This window comes from Drosophila albomicans, chromosome 2L, assembly GCF_009650485.2.
Source record: "Drosophila albomicans strain 15112-1751.03 chromosome 2L, ASM965048v2, whole genome shotgun sequence".
NCBI classification, from domain to species: Eukaryota; Metazoa; Arthropoda; class Insecta; order Diptera; family Drosophilidae; genus Drosophila; species Drosophila albomicans.
The window spans coordinates 22,417,339-22,435,110 of NC_047628.2; the positions used below are offsets into that span (position 1 = coordinate 22,417,339).

A 17,772-nucleotide genomic window follows, 5' to 3' on the forward strand; every position below is an offset into this window, starting at 1 on the left:
CACTAGTTTCATTAAATATATTTTTATTTTATAAGAGTAATAAATAACACTTATAAAATAAAAATATATTTAATGAAAATATATTAGAAACTTGAATTTGAAATTTCATTGCGTATACGCAGTGTTGTATTTAGGCGCTAAACTCACTGGTGAAAAAATGGAATGTCAGAGCAAAAGATAAATGTGGCAGAGGCCCAGAGTTAACGCATACAGCGCATGCGGCACAGAGGCAAATGAAGAGCATAAGTAAACTAAGGAAACGGCACAGAAAAATTCCATCAGATTTGTGGTTGTTTCAGTTGGGTTTCAGTTTGTTGAATCGCATCGGACCGTTCGGAACGCGCTGAACTCGAAACACGAAGAATAATTTAAATAGAAATCGAATCGAGAGCGTAGCGAAAACGCGAAGCAGTGTCGAGACGGGGCACGTTAACGGCACAAAAGTGTAGTGTAGTTCTAGGCTTTTCATTTCGTTTTCATTTTCCCCCCATTTTGTTGAGTTGTTGTCTTCATTTCATGCTCCTTTTGTTGCAATCCTTTTGGTTTGTTACAACACAACAACAGAAACAACAAGATAACTACAACAATTCAGCGATTATGTTTATTGGCAGCGCGCACAAAATTCACAAATCCAGCAAATAGGTGAGAAGCGGCCCCCACTCAAAGAAAGAAAAAAAAATAAAAGAAAAGAAAAATGAAAATGACCCCACTACACAACTATGAGTGTGCGTGAGAAAGTGTGTGTGAGTGTGTATAGTATTTGTGTAGCAACGTGTGAGGGTGTGTGTGAGCGTGAGGGAGGGGGAGGGTAGTGTGATCTATGTCAAGACGGCATGAAAAGTCAGTTCATTTTAAAGTCAACGGGCAGCAAAACAATCAGGAAGTTTTTGTGCTACACCAAACGGAAAAATCGATGCGTGCGCCTGTTCCCACAAACACACAGATATATACACGCACACGTATTCCCTGACAGTGTGTGTGTTTGTGTGTGTGTGTATGTGTGTAACATGTATACTCCAAAGCGCAGCACACCACAGCACAGCACAGAACAGCACACAGAAGGCAGCCAACCAACGACTTCATACCACAACAAAAAACAGAGAGAAAACGGAGCAACACACAAAAAAAAAAGGAGAAAAATGAAAGGCAACGAAGGCGAAGCAGCGGCAGAACTGGATGAGAAGAAGAAGCAAAAAAAAAGCGAAAAGAAACAGCATTTAGAGGCATGCCGCACTTACTACATGCTACTTACTCGTACAACACTCCTGACCTACTGCCTGCCGCCTGCCTGCCTGCCTCACTCCCACTTTGCGTGTGCGTGTGCGTGTGCTGTGCTACTGCGTGTGTGTGTGTGTGCACTACAGGATGTGGTGGGTGTGTGCCCATGCTCCATCAGCGCCTCTCCCCTACCCCCCTCACACTCCCATTTGGCTGTGTATGTGTGCATAAAGGAAGGAAATTTGGTATAAAAAGCAAACAGAACGCCAGAAAAACAGAAAACTCATTTAAAATATGTGGGCATGGAAGTGTATATGTGTGTGTGTGTGCGTTGGAGCTGTTTGAAGTTTTCTATGCTCATTAAAAGTGCATAAATTATGGAAACATACCCTATACGTTGAACCTCACATATTAATATAAGCCCGTTTAATGGCTAACAAGTCTTATACGCACAGTCACTCAGTCAGTCAGTCAGTCAGTTTGTCAGTTGGAGGCTTATAAATAATCGAACAAGATGAGACAGTTGAGCACAGTTTGACAAGCACTGCGCATGAATCTTTGATTAGGCTGACGCTATGCTGAAATTGAGCTTGAGATTGCGCTAGAGATTGTGGTGCCAGCATAATCGTTAGCATTAATTGCAAATATAATATTAAGCCACACAACAAACTCTCCGACTACTTCACACTACTACTACTAGCGTCTCTCTCCATGTCTCCATGTCTCCATTTCTCCATCTCTACACTCTCTTCAGTAGGCGGCCTAGCCACACGATTTGGGTTATTGCCGGGGGCTGCCCTCGGCGTGTGTTTCGATTGTTTGTTTTGTTTATAAAGCTCATGTTTTTCATTCTTCTAGCTGTCCGTCCGTCTGTCCGTCAGTCTGTTTGGCCTGTCTGTCAGTCTGTCCGGCAGCAAATAAACATTGAATATCGACAAAGTCTGTGCCGGCAATCGATAGACAAAAGAGAGCACAATCTGACGGACGGACGGACAGACAGACAGACTGACGGACAGGCAGAGTAGACAGGCGATTCGATGAAACGGCTGTTGCTTGTTATTAGTTCGCCACATGAGGTGGGTGGTGTGTGTGTATTGGTGTATTATATATATGTGGCTGTGTGAGTGCATTTGTGTGAGTTGGAGGCGAATGCGTGCGTAAACTTGTGTGCGTGGCGTGTAAACAATGCAGCGTTAAAACTAAATATTGTTTAAGAACAAATATTTGGCTTTTGTGCAAATCACGGAATCAGCGATTTTATTCGCGGTCGCTTCTTCTTCGTTGAGGCCCCAACACAAGGCAAATTAATGACGCTATCGATGATATTCATTCCCCCTATATTTATATAGTACTCTCGCTGCTGGCTCCCCCTCCACATTTGTATATATTATAGTATAGTATATATCCAGCTCCGATTATATTTAGTCATTAGAAAGAAGCAAAACAAAACAAAATCGTGGGATGCTTTTCACGAGCTGCTAATGGGTCATTTCAATTGAACCAAATATTATTGCTACTTAAGAGCCTGAGTACTATTGTGAGTACTCACTTTTTTCTGTTTTCTATTTGTATTCGCCGAAGTTTGAATTTTTTATTTTTTTTTTATTTTCTTTGTATATTTTGTCTGTATACCACAGAAAAATCACTTGTTCACATACTAGAATACGAATTAGTAATAGAATCATTGGAAATTGGGAAGCATTTATCATTAGTTTAGTTTAGTTTCGATGAATTCGCAATTGATGTGAATCATTTGGTAATTGGGGCTTTTTGCTGGGTATTTATTCACATGCATACCCCACATACAGAATATTTGTATTCATAACAGAATCGTTCAATAAACCATTTGTTTTCCGACAATAAATTGAGTATGCGTGAAAGTGTGAGATTCATTTGAACTGATATAAAATATGAATATGCTGCTCTGCTCAATTGTATACAAAAAAAGCCAAGTGAAAATATTGATTAAAGATATAATATTGTATTTATGCTATTATTCAACGTTCTAATGGTTTCAGTGCAAGGTTGCGCTTGCAATTAATTATTTTTTCGAATTTGGTGTTGATCTGATGATCGATTATGGAAATTACTGCCATTAATACTCGCGTTATTGATGAATAGACTCACATTATACATCTGAGTATTATTAATAGTCCCACTGAATTGAATTATTTAATTGTACGACTAAATACATTAAAAGTATTAGTGAATACACTTATGAATTCTTTCGTTTTATGCACGAGTACACTCATTTACAACAATTTTTCTCTCAAAATTTTCAGCGCCATGTTGTTCAACCAAACCCCAACCTAGTGAGTACCTCAATGCCGCACGTAAGCACACAAAATGCTTTCGTCGTGCTAACATCTAGATAAATTTCAAGTGCATACGCGCTAGGCACGTTCAACTGACGAAAGTGAGTGGAAGTCCAAGTCGGATTGGGATTCGGAGTCGGAGTCGACGTGGAACGGCGACGGCAACGGCAACGGCAAACTGAGAGAGTGGGTGACATCAGTGGGCGTGACTGCGGCTGGAGACGGTGCGTGTGCCTGTGCCTGTGTGTGTGTGTGTGACTGAGTCCGAGTGTGTGTGCGTGTGTGTGTACGAGTGTGTGACCCTTTTGAGCGGGACACGCGACAACTACAAAATTAATCGTGGGCAAGGAATACGATAAACATTCAGGTTTGCGGCTGAAATAAATCCATTGACACACTCACACGTCCAACTCAATGATACAAAACAACCACCACAGCAATAAACAACAGCTAAGACGAAAACACTTTGCACCACAAACAGCAACAACAACAACAACCACAACTACAACAATCAATTAAACAACACTGTAGATACTGATCAGCATTGATCAGTGTTAGCTCGATAAAAACAATTACATATCCTTTTTGACCCTAATGTGATCATGACTTATATACCTAAAAGAATGCAACACTATACGCATGCAGCCATGAATTTAATCAACATGGACTCGGAGAACCGGGTGGTCCTCAATGTGGGCGGCATTAGGCACGAGACATACAAGGCCACATTGAAGAAAATTCCAGCGACTCGACTGTCCCGACTCACCGAGGCGCTGGCCAACTATGATCCCATACTCAACGAATACTTCTTCGATCGGCATCCGGGTGTATTCGCACAAGTGCTCAACTATTACAGGTTGTATTCAAGTTCATTAAATTCCGTTCAAGTTATACTAATTGAGATGAATCTTTTGCAGAACCGGCAAGCTGCATTATCCCACAGATGTGTGTGGCCCGCTGTTCGAGGAGGAGTTGGAATTTTGGGGTCTAGACTCAAATCAAGTGGAGCCCTGCTGCTGGATGACATATACACAGGTAGCTTACTGACATTGCATATGCTAAAGTGTTCTAAAACAAAATACTTTCGGAATTGCCTTACAGCATCGTGACACACAGGAAACTCTAGCCGTACTCGATCGTTTGGATCTGGATACGGAAAAACCGTCCGAAGAGGAATTGGCGCGTAAATTTGGCTTTGAGGAGGACTACTATAAAGGCACAATATCCTGGTGGCAGGAGATGAAGCCGCGCATTTGGTCGCTATTCGATGAGCCTTACAGTTCCAATGCCGCCAAGGTGAGTTTTTACTTCTAGATACCTAGATACATTTCTTCAACTGTTTTCTAACTGTCTTCGCTTGCCTTACAGACAATTGGCGTCGTTTCGGTATTCTTCATATGCATTTCGATATTGTCCTTCTGCCTGAAAACACATCCGGACATGCGAGTGCCCATTGTGCACAATGTGACCGTGAAAACGGCCAATGGCAGCGCCGCCTGGTTTCTGGACAAGTCAATGACCAATGCGCACATTGCTTTCTTCTATATTGAATGCGTTTGCAATGCCTGGTTTACATTCGAGATACTGGTGAGTCTATAAATATAGTCTTTAAATAGCCTAACAGATTAATTTAGATTAAATCAGAATGAGAGAAAAGCAAAATGAGAGAACTTATGAGGTTTAATATTTGTATGTAGATAAAGAAGTTTCAATTTGTATTAGAAAACTATTTAGGAGAAAATACAAGTTGTTAAGGAAAAGTAGAAAAACTAAGGAGAGTACTAATTGATAGAAAATACCAAATTAGTGTATTTTATTTAATAAGAACTTAAGAGATTTTAGTGGGCCATCAAGTTCAGCCATATTTTAAAAAAAACTTAAGATAAAAGTAAAATAAAATAGTCAAATATGATAGTGAAGTATCGCAAATTGAATATTGATCAAAAAAGTCGCAACGTTTTATAAATTTCCTTTTTTTTATATTACAGGTCCGTTTTATCTCGTCACCGAACAAGTGTGAATTCTTAAAGTCATCTGTTAACATCATAGATTATATAGCCACGCTTAGCTTTTATATCGATCTAGTGCTTCAGCGATTCGCATCGCATCTGGAGAACGCTGACATACTCGAGTTCTTCTCGATCATCCGCATCATGCGTCTGTTCAAATTGACGCGCCACTCGTCCGGGTTGAAGATCCTGATACAGACGTTCCGTGCGTCGGCCAAGGAGTTGACGCTGCTGGTGTTCTTCCTGGTGCTGGGCATTGTGATCTTTGCCAGTCTCGTTTACTATGCCGAGCGCATCCAGCCCAATCCGCACAATGACTTCAATAGCATACCGCTGGGCCTGTGGTGGGCTCTGGTCACCATGACCACCGTGGGCTATGGCGATATGGCGCCCAAGACCTACATTGGCATGTTTGTCGGCGCCCTGTGCGCCTTAGCCGGTGTGCTAACCATTGCACTGCCAGTGCCCGTCATCGTCAGCAACTTTGCCATGTACTATTCGCACACGCAGGCGCGGGCCAAACTGCCAAAGAAGCGTAGACGAGTGCTTCCCGTCGAACAGCCCCGCCAGCCTCGACTGCCAGGTGAACGTATGTCACGCACTCCCCAACATTCCCCCTTTTAATTTATATTGAATTCTCATTTTGCGATGCAGGTGCTCCTGGCGGTGTCAGTGGCTGCGGCACTCCAGGATCTGGTCCACACTCGGGCCCCATGGGCTCTGGCGGCACCGGACCACGCCGCATGAACAATAAAACCAAGGATCTGGTCAGTCCCAAGTCAGGTGAGTGTTTTTGGTTCTATCTCTGTCTCTCTCTTAGTTTCGGTCTCCGACTCTGTCACAGTCATCAAGCTGCACACCAGCAAAAAAAAAAGCGACACCATATGTTCCATATGTTACCAACTGAGCTGTGCTTCAACACAGCACACCTAATGTAGTATATCCAATGCTGATCAAAAACAGTTCTCACAGCTTGCACAGCTGCACTCCAGTTCTCAATGCGATCGTTGAATCGTTGAATCGATCAAATTTAGCAGTGTGTTAATAGCTTAACAATTTAGCAGCTATTGTGATTTTCTAGGCGTTATCTATTCGAATTAATCGCTCCAAAACTATGCAACAGCTTTGCGCACAACACAGCTCAAGTGATCTTTATCTCTCGCTCTCAACAAGTTGACTAATTACATAACCATATAATTTACTATAATATGTAATATTTTTATTTTTGTCTATATATAAATTGCTACTATATAAATTATGATTAATTTTTTGGGTGCGCTCATTGAGCGTTTGCAAATCCTCCACCAGAAATGTACGTGTATATATGTATTCTATGTAATTACAATGAATGCATTCATATCAAACATCACAGCTCACTCATTTCTCGATTCATTCTTCGAGCTTAGCTTTCCTTTAACGCTGCTCATTCCCAGAGCTTTTCAAATCATTCAGACTGTGAATTGGAGATACTCAAGATTACCAACTTAAAGTGCTCCATTCCAAGCTCATCTTCGCCATCAAAACTCATAATCAATCAGCTTTTTATCACCTCTTTTTTTGGTACGGAATCCAAGAACATATTTGTATATTGCCCTTCCCCGAAAAGTTATGGCAAAATGGGGTTTATTTTCTTCTCTCTCTCTTTCTTTATTATAAATATATATTTATCCATATTGTGATATAATAATTTTAAGCCTCTTTCGAACTTAATTTTACAATATATACTTTTTGCTCCAAATACATTTATAATTTATTTGATAAAAACCCAAACCAAAACCCAACAATCTTGTGTAAATACTTAGATGAATATACAACCATGATTGGCAAACCCCGAGATGGCAAAAAGAGCAGGCTGCTCTAAGCCCAAAACAAATGAAACAAATAAAACTCTGCACCAGAAACAAATTATAAGAGAGATTAGACCCCACTCTCCCTCTACCAAAGACGAAGAACCCAATCAAAAGTGAATTGCAAAGAGCAAAGAAAACCAAACTAAGGAATCATTGAAAAGGAAAGCTGGAACTGGAGACAAATAGCATATTTATAAGAAAGAACAAAAAGAGTTAAGAAAATTGAAAGAACGTTTTAAGATGGAACTGACACCGGATAGACGATCCCAATTGTGGTACGTTGGCCCACTTGGAGTCCATAATCATAAAGACACGTGCCACACTCGGCGGCATCTGCTACTCCTACTACTACTACTACAACTACTATCGTACTAGCAACACCTACTACTACCACTACTGCTACTACTTGAATACTCTTACTACTCCAACTCCAACTGCAACTCCAACTTGCTATATCGTATATATACTACCATATATATGATCGTGCAATATATATGTAATTTTCTACGTGTTTTCTTCTCTCTATCTCTCTATATATACATATATTATTGTACTCTTTATGAATATTGATATATTGATATTGCGTATCGTATACTTACGTGTTGTTCATCAGTTCTGGCTCGTTCGTTCTTTCGTTCCAAAGTATTATACTATTCTATTCTACAAATATTTATCCCTTCCTATCTCTCTCTCTCTCTCTCTATCTCTCTTATGTGATTTTCGATGTGTATTTTTTGTGTGACGGTGTGTGTGTGTTTTTTCAATGAGTGTGTGTATATTATCAATATATAAATATATACTTTTTATGTATTTTTATTGTAAATCTAAGCGTTCAGAATATTTATATGATTAGTTACTATATGGTATATGTATTGGAATTATGTATTTGAATTTTTATAGTGCGTAAAACCAACTACAAAGCATTTTTTGACGAACCTTTGTATTATCTTGAACTTTTGTATTTCAGATATGGCCTTCAGTTTCGACTAAATACCTAGAACCAGTTCATATTTTGTAATTTGTATTCCAAACAAAAAAAGTACCGAAACAGAAAACACAGTTCAAATGCAAGCACCAAAAAGACAAAACACAAAAAAGAAAAACAACTACTAAAAGACAAGCTCAAAATTGCAAACAAAATCAAAAGAAAATCAAAAAGAAACGAAAAAAAAGAGAAAAGGAAATGTAATACTTAAATCGCAATCGTAATCGTAATCGCAATCGTTATCGTATCGTTATCGTAAAACGCTCATCCCTCATGCTCTCAGGCCATGCAATAAAATGTAACGGATTAAGCTGGGCGGGTGTGTTGGTTAACCATTATTCTCTATACTACTTACTAGTAACTCTTAACTGTACTTGTACTCTTCTTTAATCCTTTAAAACGATATCCAAAACGCATATATATCTATGTAGCGAGTAGGTGCGCTCTGGCAACCAACCTCCACCAAAAATCCCCTTTTAACAACAAAAATTTCAAAAATAAAAAAAACTAAAACTAGTTTGTAGCAACCTTCAAAACTGAACCGTAACCGTAACCGTAAACGTAACTGTAATAGTAACTGCAACCATAACCTTCACACCTTAAACTATCCAGCGTTGATTCGAAAAGTTTGCAAGTTGTGCGAAACTTGAAAAAGCAATCCCCCACCCCGCTACCGCTACTGCCCCCGCCCCGCCCTTTGCCTATACCAACGACCCTTTAAAGTAACCGAAAGTATTCGAAAGTATCCAAAAAGTAGCTTATTGTTTTTCGATGCTGCATGCTGCATGTTTTTTGCCCGTCGTCGGGTGGTGCGAGCCACTTAACAACCACTCGAGTGTCATTAAATCTAGTTAGTTGTTAATTACTTTAAGTTTGTCTTTCTCTCACTTTCTTTTTGTACATTTTATACATACCTATATAACCAAAACATGTGCCTGTCAAACTGTAAACTGTAAAATGTTCGTGTATGTGTGTGTGCAACTCTCTTTGTGGCAACGTGTGTGTCTCTTGTTCCCCCCCCCCCCCCTCAATCAACCACAACCACCACCACACTTCCCCCCTGTAATGAGTAGTATCAAGTGCACCCAGTATTAAACAACACTTATAGCGTTGCGTCTACCCTACGAAATTTGAAATAAGTTTATTGAAATTGAATTGAATTGGTTGCGTTTCGTTTAATTAAATTGTATATCAATTAATAATGCTTTTATTCTCTCTACTTCTTTCTTTCTTTCTTCTCTTTTTCACACTCTCTCTCTCTCTCTCTCTGTCTATCCTCTACTATATTACTACTACTACTTCTACCTACCTACCTACCTACCTACCTATCGACACGTGTCGTGGTCAAACTGCGCTAAAACCAAACAGTTGCTCAACTCTTCACAGGTCCTTTGGGTGCCAGCATCGTTGCGATGAGTCCACGCACCATGTTGGATCTGAATCCGGCACTGGCCATGGGTAAGCCAACATTTCAGCCACGTTTCCCCACGCAGTTAGCGGCCACCAATAGCAACACCAATACGATCGCCACAACCACGCCCACGGTGGCGCCCACAATACCGGTCACCTTAGCGGCAGCTGCCAATGCAATGACAGCATCCGCCACAGCAACCGCAACAGCAGCGGGCGCAGCAGCGGCTGCGGCATCGGGTCCAACGGTGCCAAGCATAGCGGTGACAAGCACCGCCAGCTTGGGCAAGGATAGCACCGTCAGCCAGATGGGCACCACAACCACCACGAGCACCACTCTGGAGGCCACCAAGAAGGCGTTTCTCTAAACGTTCCAAAGGAACCCCGCCATCCATCTGAAAGCAATACCGAATCTAACAACAACAACACTGAAAATCGAAAACAAAAAAATACATAATCAATCTTCGCATACGTATGAGTGGGAGTGTGAGTGTGAATACACTCATGCGAGTGCTCGTAATTGAAGGCTATTAACACGCAATATCTACATGTAGACTCCTCATTATTTGGCCATATCATGACATACATATTACCTAGAGCTATATTAAGTATTATTAAAGTTAATAATGCATCGGCACACACACACGGCTTTCGCGTTTTTAAATCGGTTTTATTCATTTTTGTTTTTTTTTTTGTCGTAGACATATCGATTCATTTTTTGTGTTTTACCAAAGATAGAAACAGTGGAATGTACATATTGGTATATCAAAAGTTTTAAATGAAATGGGTTGCCAGTTGACCCCGAAAAGGCGAACCGTTCAGCCCGTCAGCTATTTATTTTCCTCAGCGTTTTTCAATCCCATTTTTGATCAACCCCTAGCGAAAAGAGAACATTTAACTCAAATAACTCGACTTCAGTTCGTGCTGTGCAAACGAAACTGTTTTCTTATTTTCGACTATGCTTATAAGCTTTGTAATTGCCTAATTAGAAGAACCCCAAAACGCTCAGAGAGACACAGTCAACGAAGGCAAGTCTTCATGCTCTAGACAGTCCGACAGATACGTATACTTAATAAAAACAAAAAAAATAAATGAGTAAAAAAAGTTGGCAACTGCTTAAAATTCATTCAAGCAGACGCTGCCAAATCGCTTGTTAAGGGCACGTGTTAAATTTTCAGCTAATAAGTACGCAGCCATGGACCTTACTTGATGCTACGAACCGAAAAACATTGTGTAAACTTTGTGCAACTTAAGAAAAACAAATGAATTTTCCAACAGTTGTTCCTGTCTGCCTGCTCACTCCTCATATGAAGCAAGTTGATAACATACAAATTACTTGTACCAAAAGCAAAGGGAACTTTTAACTTGACTTTAATTATTTTCAACCTGTAATCGACAACATGCTGTTGATTGAAGGAACGGACGGGGGAGGTGATGATGGGGAGCAGTTGGCAGACATCCAGTGAAATTTGCATGGAAAATCTCTGGCAAAGATATCCCTTTTAACTAGAGCATAAACCCAGTTAAAAGTCTGGCATATTTGAAAATGTTTTTCTTGTTCTCTCAGTTCTTGTAAACAGAATCACTTCTTAACTTCGTAGAGGGTTTCAGACATTAGCTGAGTGAGGGGTAGAGAAGTGAGGAGATGGGGAGGTCAGAGTCTTTACACTTTACACACACATATATATACATATATAACGATACATATGAACGGTGTTTCTTCTGTATATCATTATTGGGTGAAACCTCTTGTACATTTTGAATATCTCTCAGCAAGCATTATACATAATAAACATTGCATAATTAACTAATACATATATTGTATCTATAAATAAATTACTACTTACGATTATTTCTAAGATTAACAAAACAAAAAAAAAAAAACAAAAAATTCTAACGCTTTGCAATAAAATACAACAAAAACCAAATAAAAATTAATTCATAACACATACATTTAACAAAAAAAAGAAGGAAATGATAAAGTTTGCAAAACATTTGTTAAGTTTTTACAATGAAAAATGCATTAATAAGAAAACATAATTAATAATAAACATGCATACATACAAGTATATACTATACACATGCATTACAGTACATACATACAGAAACTATAAAAATATACAAATATACATATTGAAAAGAAACCAAAAACAAAAAAAAAACAAAAAAACATATATGCGAATGCGTGAAACATTGTTTTGTTATTTATCGGTTGATTTAATTATTTACGATTGTTATTTTTTCAAATATTTATAAATGATTTTTAATTGTATAGTTAAGCGAATTGTATACTATTTAAACTATAAAGAAAAAGCAAAAAGCAAAACGAAACTGTTCTCTCAATAATTCATGAACAAGAATAAACTTAATTACTATACATAAATATACGAAAAACTCAAAACTGAAATGCAATAAACAAATCTATTGAACACCAAAGAGAATTGTGCATCTTTCCTAATTCTGTATACTTTATAAAGGATCAAACAAGTTGCCACACTTTTATAACTGAGTTGAGGTTGAAGAATTGAATCAAAATAGTTTTGTAATATCTCTTAATTAATTGTGCAGAAATTTCGTCAAACAAACCCTTTTTCCAAGGGCCTACTTCATGCTGTCTCAGTTACCTTGAAACCCGCAACGACAAGCAACAACCAAGAGGAGGCTTAAGTATCTGAGGTTCATTGTTCAATTGTGAAAGCAATTACATTACTTGTAGTGGAATCTTGAGGCCAAAAACATTTGCCCCAACGGTCGTGGCCTTAGCCGTTAAGTGGAGAGCTTTTTGGCCAGGTGCCTGCGGCTATTGACCAGTAAAGCGCTTCATTAAGCTGCTACATGGCCCATGACACACAAACACACACATAGAGAGAGACCCTCAAACAGCCAACAGCCACCAGCCACAACTTGTGATAAGGGAAAGGCTTGAGAGTGTGTAGCCAAAGCGACGACTTGTCCCACAGGCATTTGACCTACCCAATCAACAGTTGGCGTCCAGCGTTAGTCAGCTGCTACGAAGAGTGCTAAGAAGAGGGGGGAAGATGGGTGGAAATTCTAAAGGAATTGCTTACAACTTTGTAGTGCGGCACCCAAAAACTAATATTGCATGAAATTTCAATTACGAGTCAAAAATCATAAGGCCAGAGTCAAGAACGAGCAAAGAGTAAGTGTATCTTTGTATCTTGAAGTACGCTTGTATCTGTGCGTGTGAGTGTCTGTAATGTAGTGTAGTGTAGTGTAGTGTTTGGTAGTAGAGTGCATGGAGCATGGAGTCTTGGCTAGCAAATCGTGAAGCGTCATAAACATCACAGTTGTCGTTTTGCGCTGGAATGTTGTGGGAGCAGGTGACAGAGACGCAGCTAGCTGGTTAGAGCGAGAGAGCGAAATGCCATGGCAAAGCCAAAAAGACATTGCGTGAGAGCGTTTTGAAAGGCATTTTACATTAACAGTTTTCCAGTTTTTCCGTTTTCAGTTAGCAAGTATGCGCAGTGAGAGTTTGCCTGGAAAAAGCTCACTCTCTCTCTCTCTCTCTCTCTCTCTCTCTCACTCTCTCTCTCTTGCTGTTACATTACAAATTCGCTCTCACTTTGTGTTGTGAATGAAGCTTACGCTCTCGCTCTGTTAGCCAAAAATACATTTCTCTGGCTATTTGGCTATTTTGCATGGACCATTGCGCCTCCACTCTCTCTCTCTCTCTGTCCCTCTCTCTCTTTCTTTCTCACACTTCATCTCGCAGACTCTGGCTGGAGGAGAAGGCGGCATGCTGCACATTGCTCGTGACTTTGCGTTCGTTCGTTCGTTCATTTGACTCGGTTGCCATAGATATACTATTGGCGCTCGTATAATATGATCCCGTTGTATTTCGGCCGGCCGTCTGTCGCTGTCGCTGTGTCCCGTCTGTCTGCCTGTTGTTGGGCTGCCGGCTCCCCGGCTCTGCTCGGCTTCGGTTTGGCTGGCACAGCGTCGTCGTCGTCTGGGCTCGTCTGGAGTTCACATTCACAAACGGTTTCAGTGTAATTTTGGCTGTGCGGCGTGTTAGTCTCAGTCACCGTCAACGTCTCCGTCTCCGTCTCAGTCATAGTCGCCGTTAGCAGTCACAGTCACAGTCGCGGTCTCCGTCTACGTTTGTCGTTGTCGTTGAACGCTGCTGGGACACCCGGGACACAAACAACGTCTTTTGCGAGTGTCGACTCGAGTGTCGCGTTAGTATTGCGTATACGTATTCAAATATACATATCTCTCTCTGTGTGTTGTGTGTTGTGTGTGTGTGTGTCGCGTATATCAGTGCTCCAGCTGTCAGCGTAGTTCCATCTCCATCTCTATTACTATCTCCGGCCACAACTTCATTTCCATCGCCATCTCCATCTCAATCGGCACATCTCACGCTCCAGCTTCAACTCTGACTCTAACTCCAACTCCAACTTTAGCTACAAGTTCGTCTGTTGCTCGTCGCGGTCGCATCTACAAGTTTAGTGTGCGTTTTTTTTTCGGTTCGTTTGTGTCTTGTGTTATTCTCTATTTCGTTGTTTTTTTTGCTTTCTTGCTTTTGCCGCGCAGCGTTTGCTACAATTGCTTTAGGTTGGTTGCCATTTGAATATTAAAGCCAAGTGCGAGGACGACAGTTTTTCTATATGCGTGTAAGTGTGCGTGTGGGTGTGTGTGTGTGCGTGCTTCGCAGTTTCCCCAGGGGTTTTCCCTGGGCGTCACCCTCCATCTCCCTCTGCGTGTGCTCCCTCGGCCCATTTTGCAGTTACACTTGTAGTCGCCTCCATGGTCTCAACGTTTGCTTGACTGACTCTCGCTGGCTGCTGCGACTGTGACTCCGATTAAGACCAGTCCACGGCAGTCAGCAGCCCGCAGTCAGCAGCCAGCAGCAGTCGACAGTCGGCAGTTGGTAGTTGGTAGTTGTTGCCTGGTTACGTTTACAACTGCCACGCTGACTGTGGCATGCATTAAACATAAGCGCCACTGAATGACTCTGCGAGACGTTGCTGCTGCTACGAGTGTGGCAAGTGGCAAGTGGTGGCTGACGCTCAAGTGTTGCATGAGATGGGATGGGAAAGGGGAAGAGGCAGAAAGTCAGAGCGAGAGAGAGAGGAAGCACGTCGCAACTAGATTAAGTGTGCGTTCAAGCTTTTCTTTTTCTTTTTTTACCCCTCTACTTGTTGTTTTGTTTTTGTAACTTTTGAATCTTTATTATTAGCACATTTTGCGCCTCTGGAGCGCCAGTGGCCAGCCTCATAAATTAATAACATTTCGTGACAAATATTGCGGCATGCCACAGCATGTTGTTTGCAGCTGCAGCAATGCTGTTGCAGTTGCAGTTGTAATTGTAATTGGAGCTATCAGCATAATAAAATTAATAAATGCATAAATTTAATGCAGTCGAGTAATGTTTGCTCAAGTGACAACTAAATGGTCTCCCAATCGGGAACAATTTGTGGACAACACCTGCCGCATTATAAATGTGCCACCAAGATGCCGCAACTACTCGACTTCCACTTCCACTTCAACTTCAACTTCAACTGTGACTGCGACTGTGATTGACAGCTTGCAACAGACTGTGTTGTCTGAGTTAGCATAAAATATGATTTACAATTCTATGAAATGAAAATTGGACACTTATCAACTTTGATTTAATTTTGTCCCCCCTCCCAAGTACTGACATCAGTTCTTTGATCCAATGGACACTCTTGTGGCTGGGATGCCACTGAACATGCTTAGCACATTCCGAATTCATGAGCCGAGTGATGGTTTAATTATCTAGTCAAACTTAATGTGGCCTTTAATTGCACACCACAGAGATTGAGATGGTGAGTTTTGGGTATCCTGTGAAATAAAGTTCCTCATAATTGCAGTAGACGGGGCGGGTGGGAAGGGAAAAGATATCATATTATGTGTACTGTAATAGGGATTAGCTGGATTTAGTTTGAGTACAAGTTGAGTTAAGCCTTTTGGCTGCAGGAAACTTTAACCATGTCTATGCTTGAAAATTAAACGGAATATTTACAATTGGGAAATCGAATATTAAATGGCAATGGCTTAAATTAAGGACAACAATGTAATTGTGGTATAGATTTATAAATTGTTTAATGATTGGTAAGTTTCTGTTAGGTGCTCAAGTAAAGTGAAATCCAGTCAAATTAATATGTGAAAATGTACCTATAAATTGAAAAAGAAGTGCAAATAAACAATATATTCACTAACAAAGTACAATTTTTAATTCGAATGGCTCAAGATAAAAAAAATGAATTGAAATGAAATTGAGATTTAATTTATATATGAAAACATGCATTGAACACTTTCTAGAAATATATGTAAATATTTTAATACAATTTTCATTTATTCCAAAGAATTCTTTAAATCATTTGAGTAAAGAATTTAACGAGTTACTCGAATATCTCACAATAAAAGGATTTATGCAAGTCGATTTGATTTCACCTTAACATGTGAAAAAGCCATAAATTTTTAATTTATAAATAAATTGAATGAATTTAAAAGAAAATTCAATCAGTACAAAGAATCCTTGCCAACACTTGACTAAACATTTCAGAGTGTCAGTAAATTAATACAATGCTTTTATTTAAAAAGCACCTAATGAAAAGATTTAATTAATTTTAAATTCATCTTCCCATTATTAGATAAATGTAAATAATTAAATAAAATCTTCATTATCTCAAATAAATTCTTGTGAATTTATTGATTTCTGAGGCATCGCAGTGCTTTCAAATCACTTCTGAACAAAATGTAAATGAGCAGCAAAATTTTGTTCAGTTAATTAAAAATGTTCGAAGTAATAATCAAACACTCTAAACTTGGAGTACTTGATCTTAAGTTCAGAAGCATTAAAGTCAAGCAAAGTCAACAATTAAATTTCTTAGCAAAGCTCAATTAAGTAAGTGCTCAGTTGAAACTAAAGACAGGTAATATATCTCTTTCACGAATGCTCGAATGCGGCAAATGTGAATTTATTTCCAATTAGTGTTGCTCTAAAGCTAACTTCCAACGCCAACTCCAACTCTAACTCCAACTCTAACTCTAACTCCATTTCCATCTACATCTCCTATTTCATCTGTATCTTGCAACAGCAATGCCACTTGCAATTGTATCTTCAAGTGTATCTATCTATAGCTGTTGCTGCAAATGCAAATGTAAATGTATCCGTATCTTTAACTGCAAATTGCATTTGCAAGTTTAACGGCAATTGGGAAGCGAATGTAATTCAATGCGCTCTGCTGAGCTATGTAATTTTTGTGACCTTTTTGTGCGAGTGTGAGTGTGTGAGTATGTGTGTGTTGAATTCCGTTACCTGTGCTGCACATGTTTGTTCAATTTCATTGGCAATTGTAATTGCATTTTATTATTGATGGCATTTCTCTCGACGTGTGTGTGTGTGTGTGCGTGTGTGTCGGCTGTCATTGCAGCACTTCATTTATGAAATTTACATTCATTGTGACGCATTGCCAGATCAACAAATTAAAAAACAAAAAGCAAAACGAAATATTCACTCATTTTTGATTAACGCTGCGTTTGTTGATTTCACTCTGTTTGTCTTCGTGCTGTTTGGGGGCACACTTCTCGATGAGGCTGACGATGCTGCTGTGTTAGGGGTGTTAGGGGTGTGAAATTTGCATAGCACTGCTTGATTTTGTTTGTGGTTTTCCACTGTTTTTCCCACTGTTGACACTCGACAGCTGTGCAAACAGTGCGAAAGTTGAAAGACAATTTCACTGAATTTGTCAAAAAATCAATCGAATTTTCAAGTGCCATCGACCATTGGCACTTGTGTTTCTGACCCCTCCTCCTCTTTCTCACCCTTCCTCGCTTTGGCAGTCACACCTCTGACAATATTCCATTTGTTTTGGCAATTTCTCGAGATCGTATACGTAATATTTGGCAATTCCAGTGAAGTCACCTGTTTACATGCATTCAATATGGCATATTCAAATGCTGTGTGAAAATATGTGAAGCGACGTGGGGTATATAGA

General features: G+C 39.8%; 1 protein-coding gene across 13 annotated transcripts; it reads left to right on the plus strand.

Moving 5' to 3' along the window:
* Positions 1-319: 319 nt before the first annotated feature.
* On the plus strand, positions 320-11,722 carry LOC117566014 (potassium voltage-gated channel protein Shaw). 13 transcript variants are annotated; one of them, XR_007954535.1, is made up of 10 exons: positions 320-642; positions 3,501-3,900; positions 4,156-4,389; positions 4,451-4,568; positions 4,635-4,829; positions 4,902-5,120; positions 5,522-6,131; positions 6,197-6,325; positions 7,345-7,667; positions 9,764-9,903. XR_007954535.1 is itself a non-coding variant. In XM_052002429.1 (10 exons), exons 4-10 carry the CDS (start codon positions 4,157-4,159, stop codon positions 10,153-10,155), a joined length of 1,914 nt encoding a protein of 637 aa, XP_051858389.1. In that variant the 5' UTR covers positions 320-642; positions 3,501-3,530; positions 3,602-3,900; position 4,156; the 3' UTR covers positions 10,156-11,722. The 13 variants fall into 13 exon arrangements, 10 of the variants coding, with proteins under 10 accessions (XP_051858389.1, XP_051858390.1, XP_051858391.1 ...); XR_007954534.1 differs by having other exon boundaries at positions 9,746-9,814; XR_007954536.1 differs by having other exon boundaries at positions 5,522-6,125; positions 9,746-9,813.
* Positions 11,723-17,772: the final 6,050 nt, after the last annotated feature.

Coding starts and splice junctions, on each gene's coding strand:
- LOC117566014 (XM_034245434.2), top strand. CDS start 4,136: ATGACTTATATACCTAAAAGAATGCAACACTATACGCATGCAGCCATG. Junction 4,830..4,901: donor ACAGTTCCAATGCCGCCAAG/GTGAGTTTTTAC, acceptor CTTGCCTTACAG/ACAATTGGCGTCGTTTCGGT. Junction 6,326..9,745: donor TCTGGTCAGTCCCAAGTCAG/GTGAGTGTTTTT, acceptor AAAACCAAACAG/TTGCTCAACTCTTCACAGGT.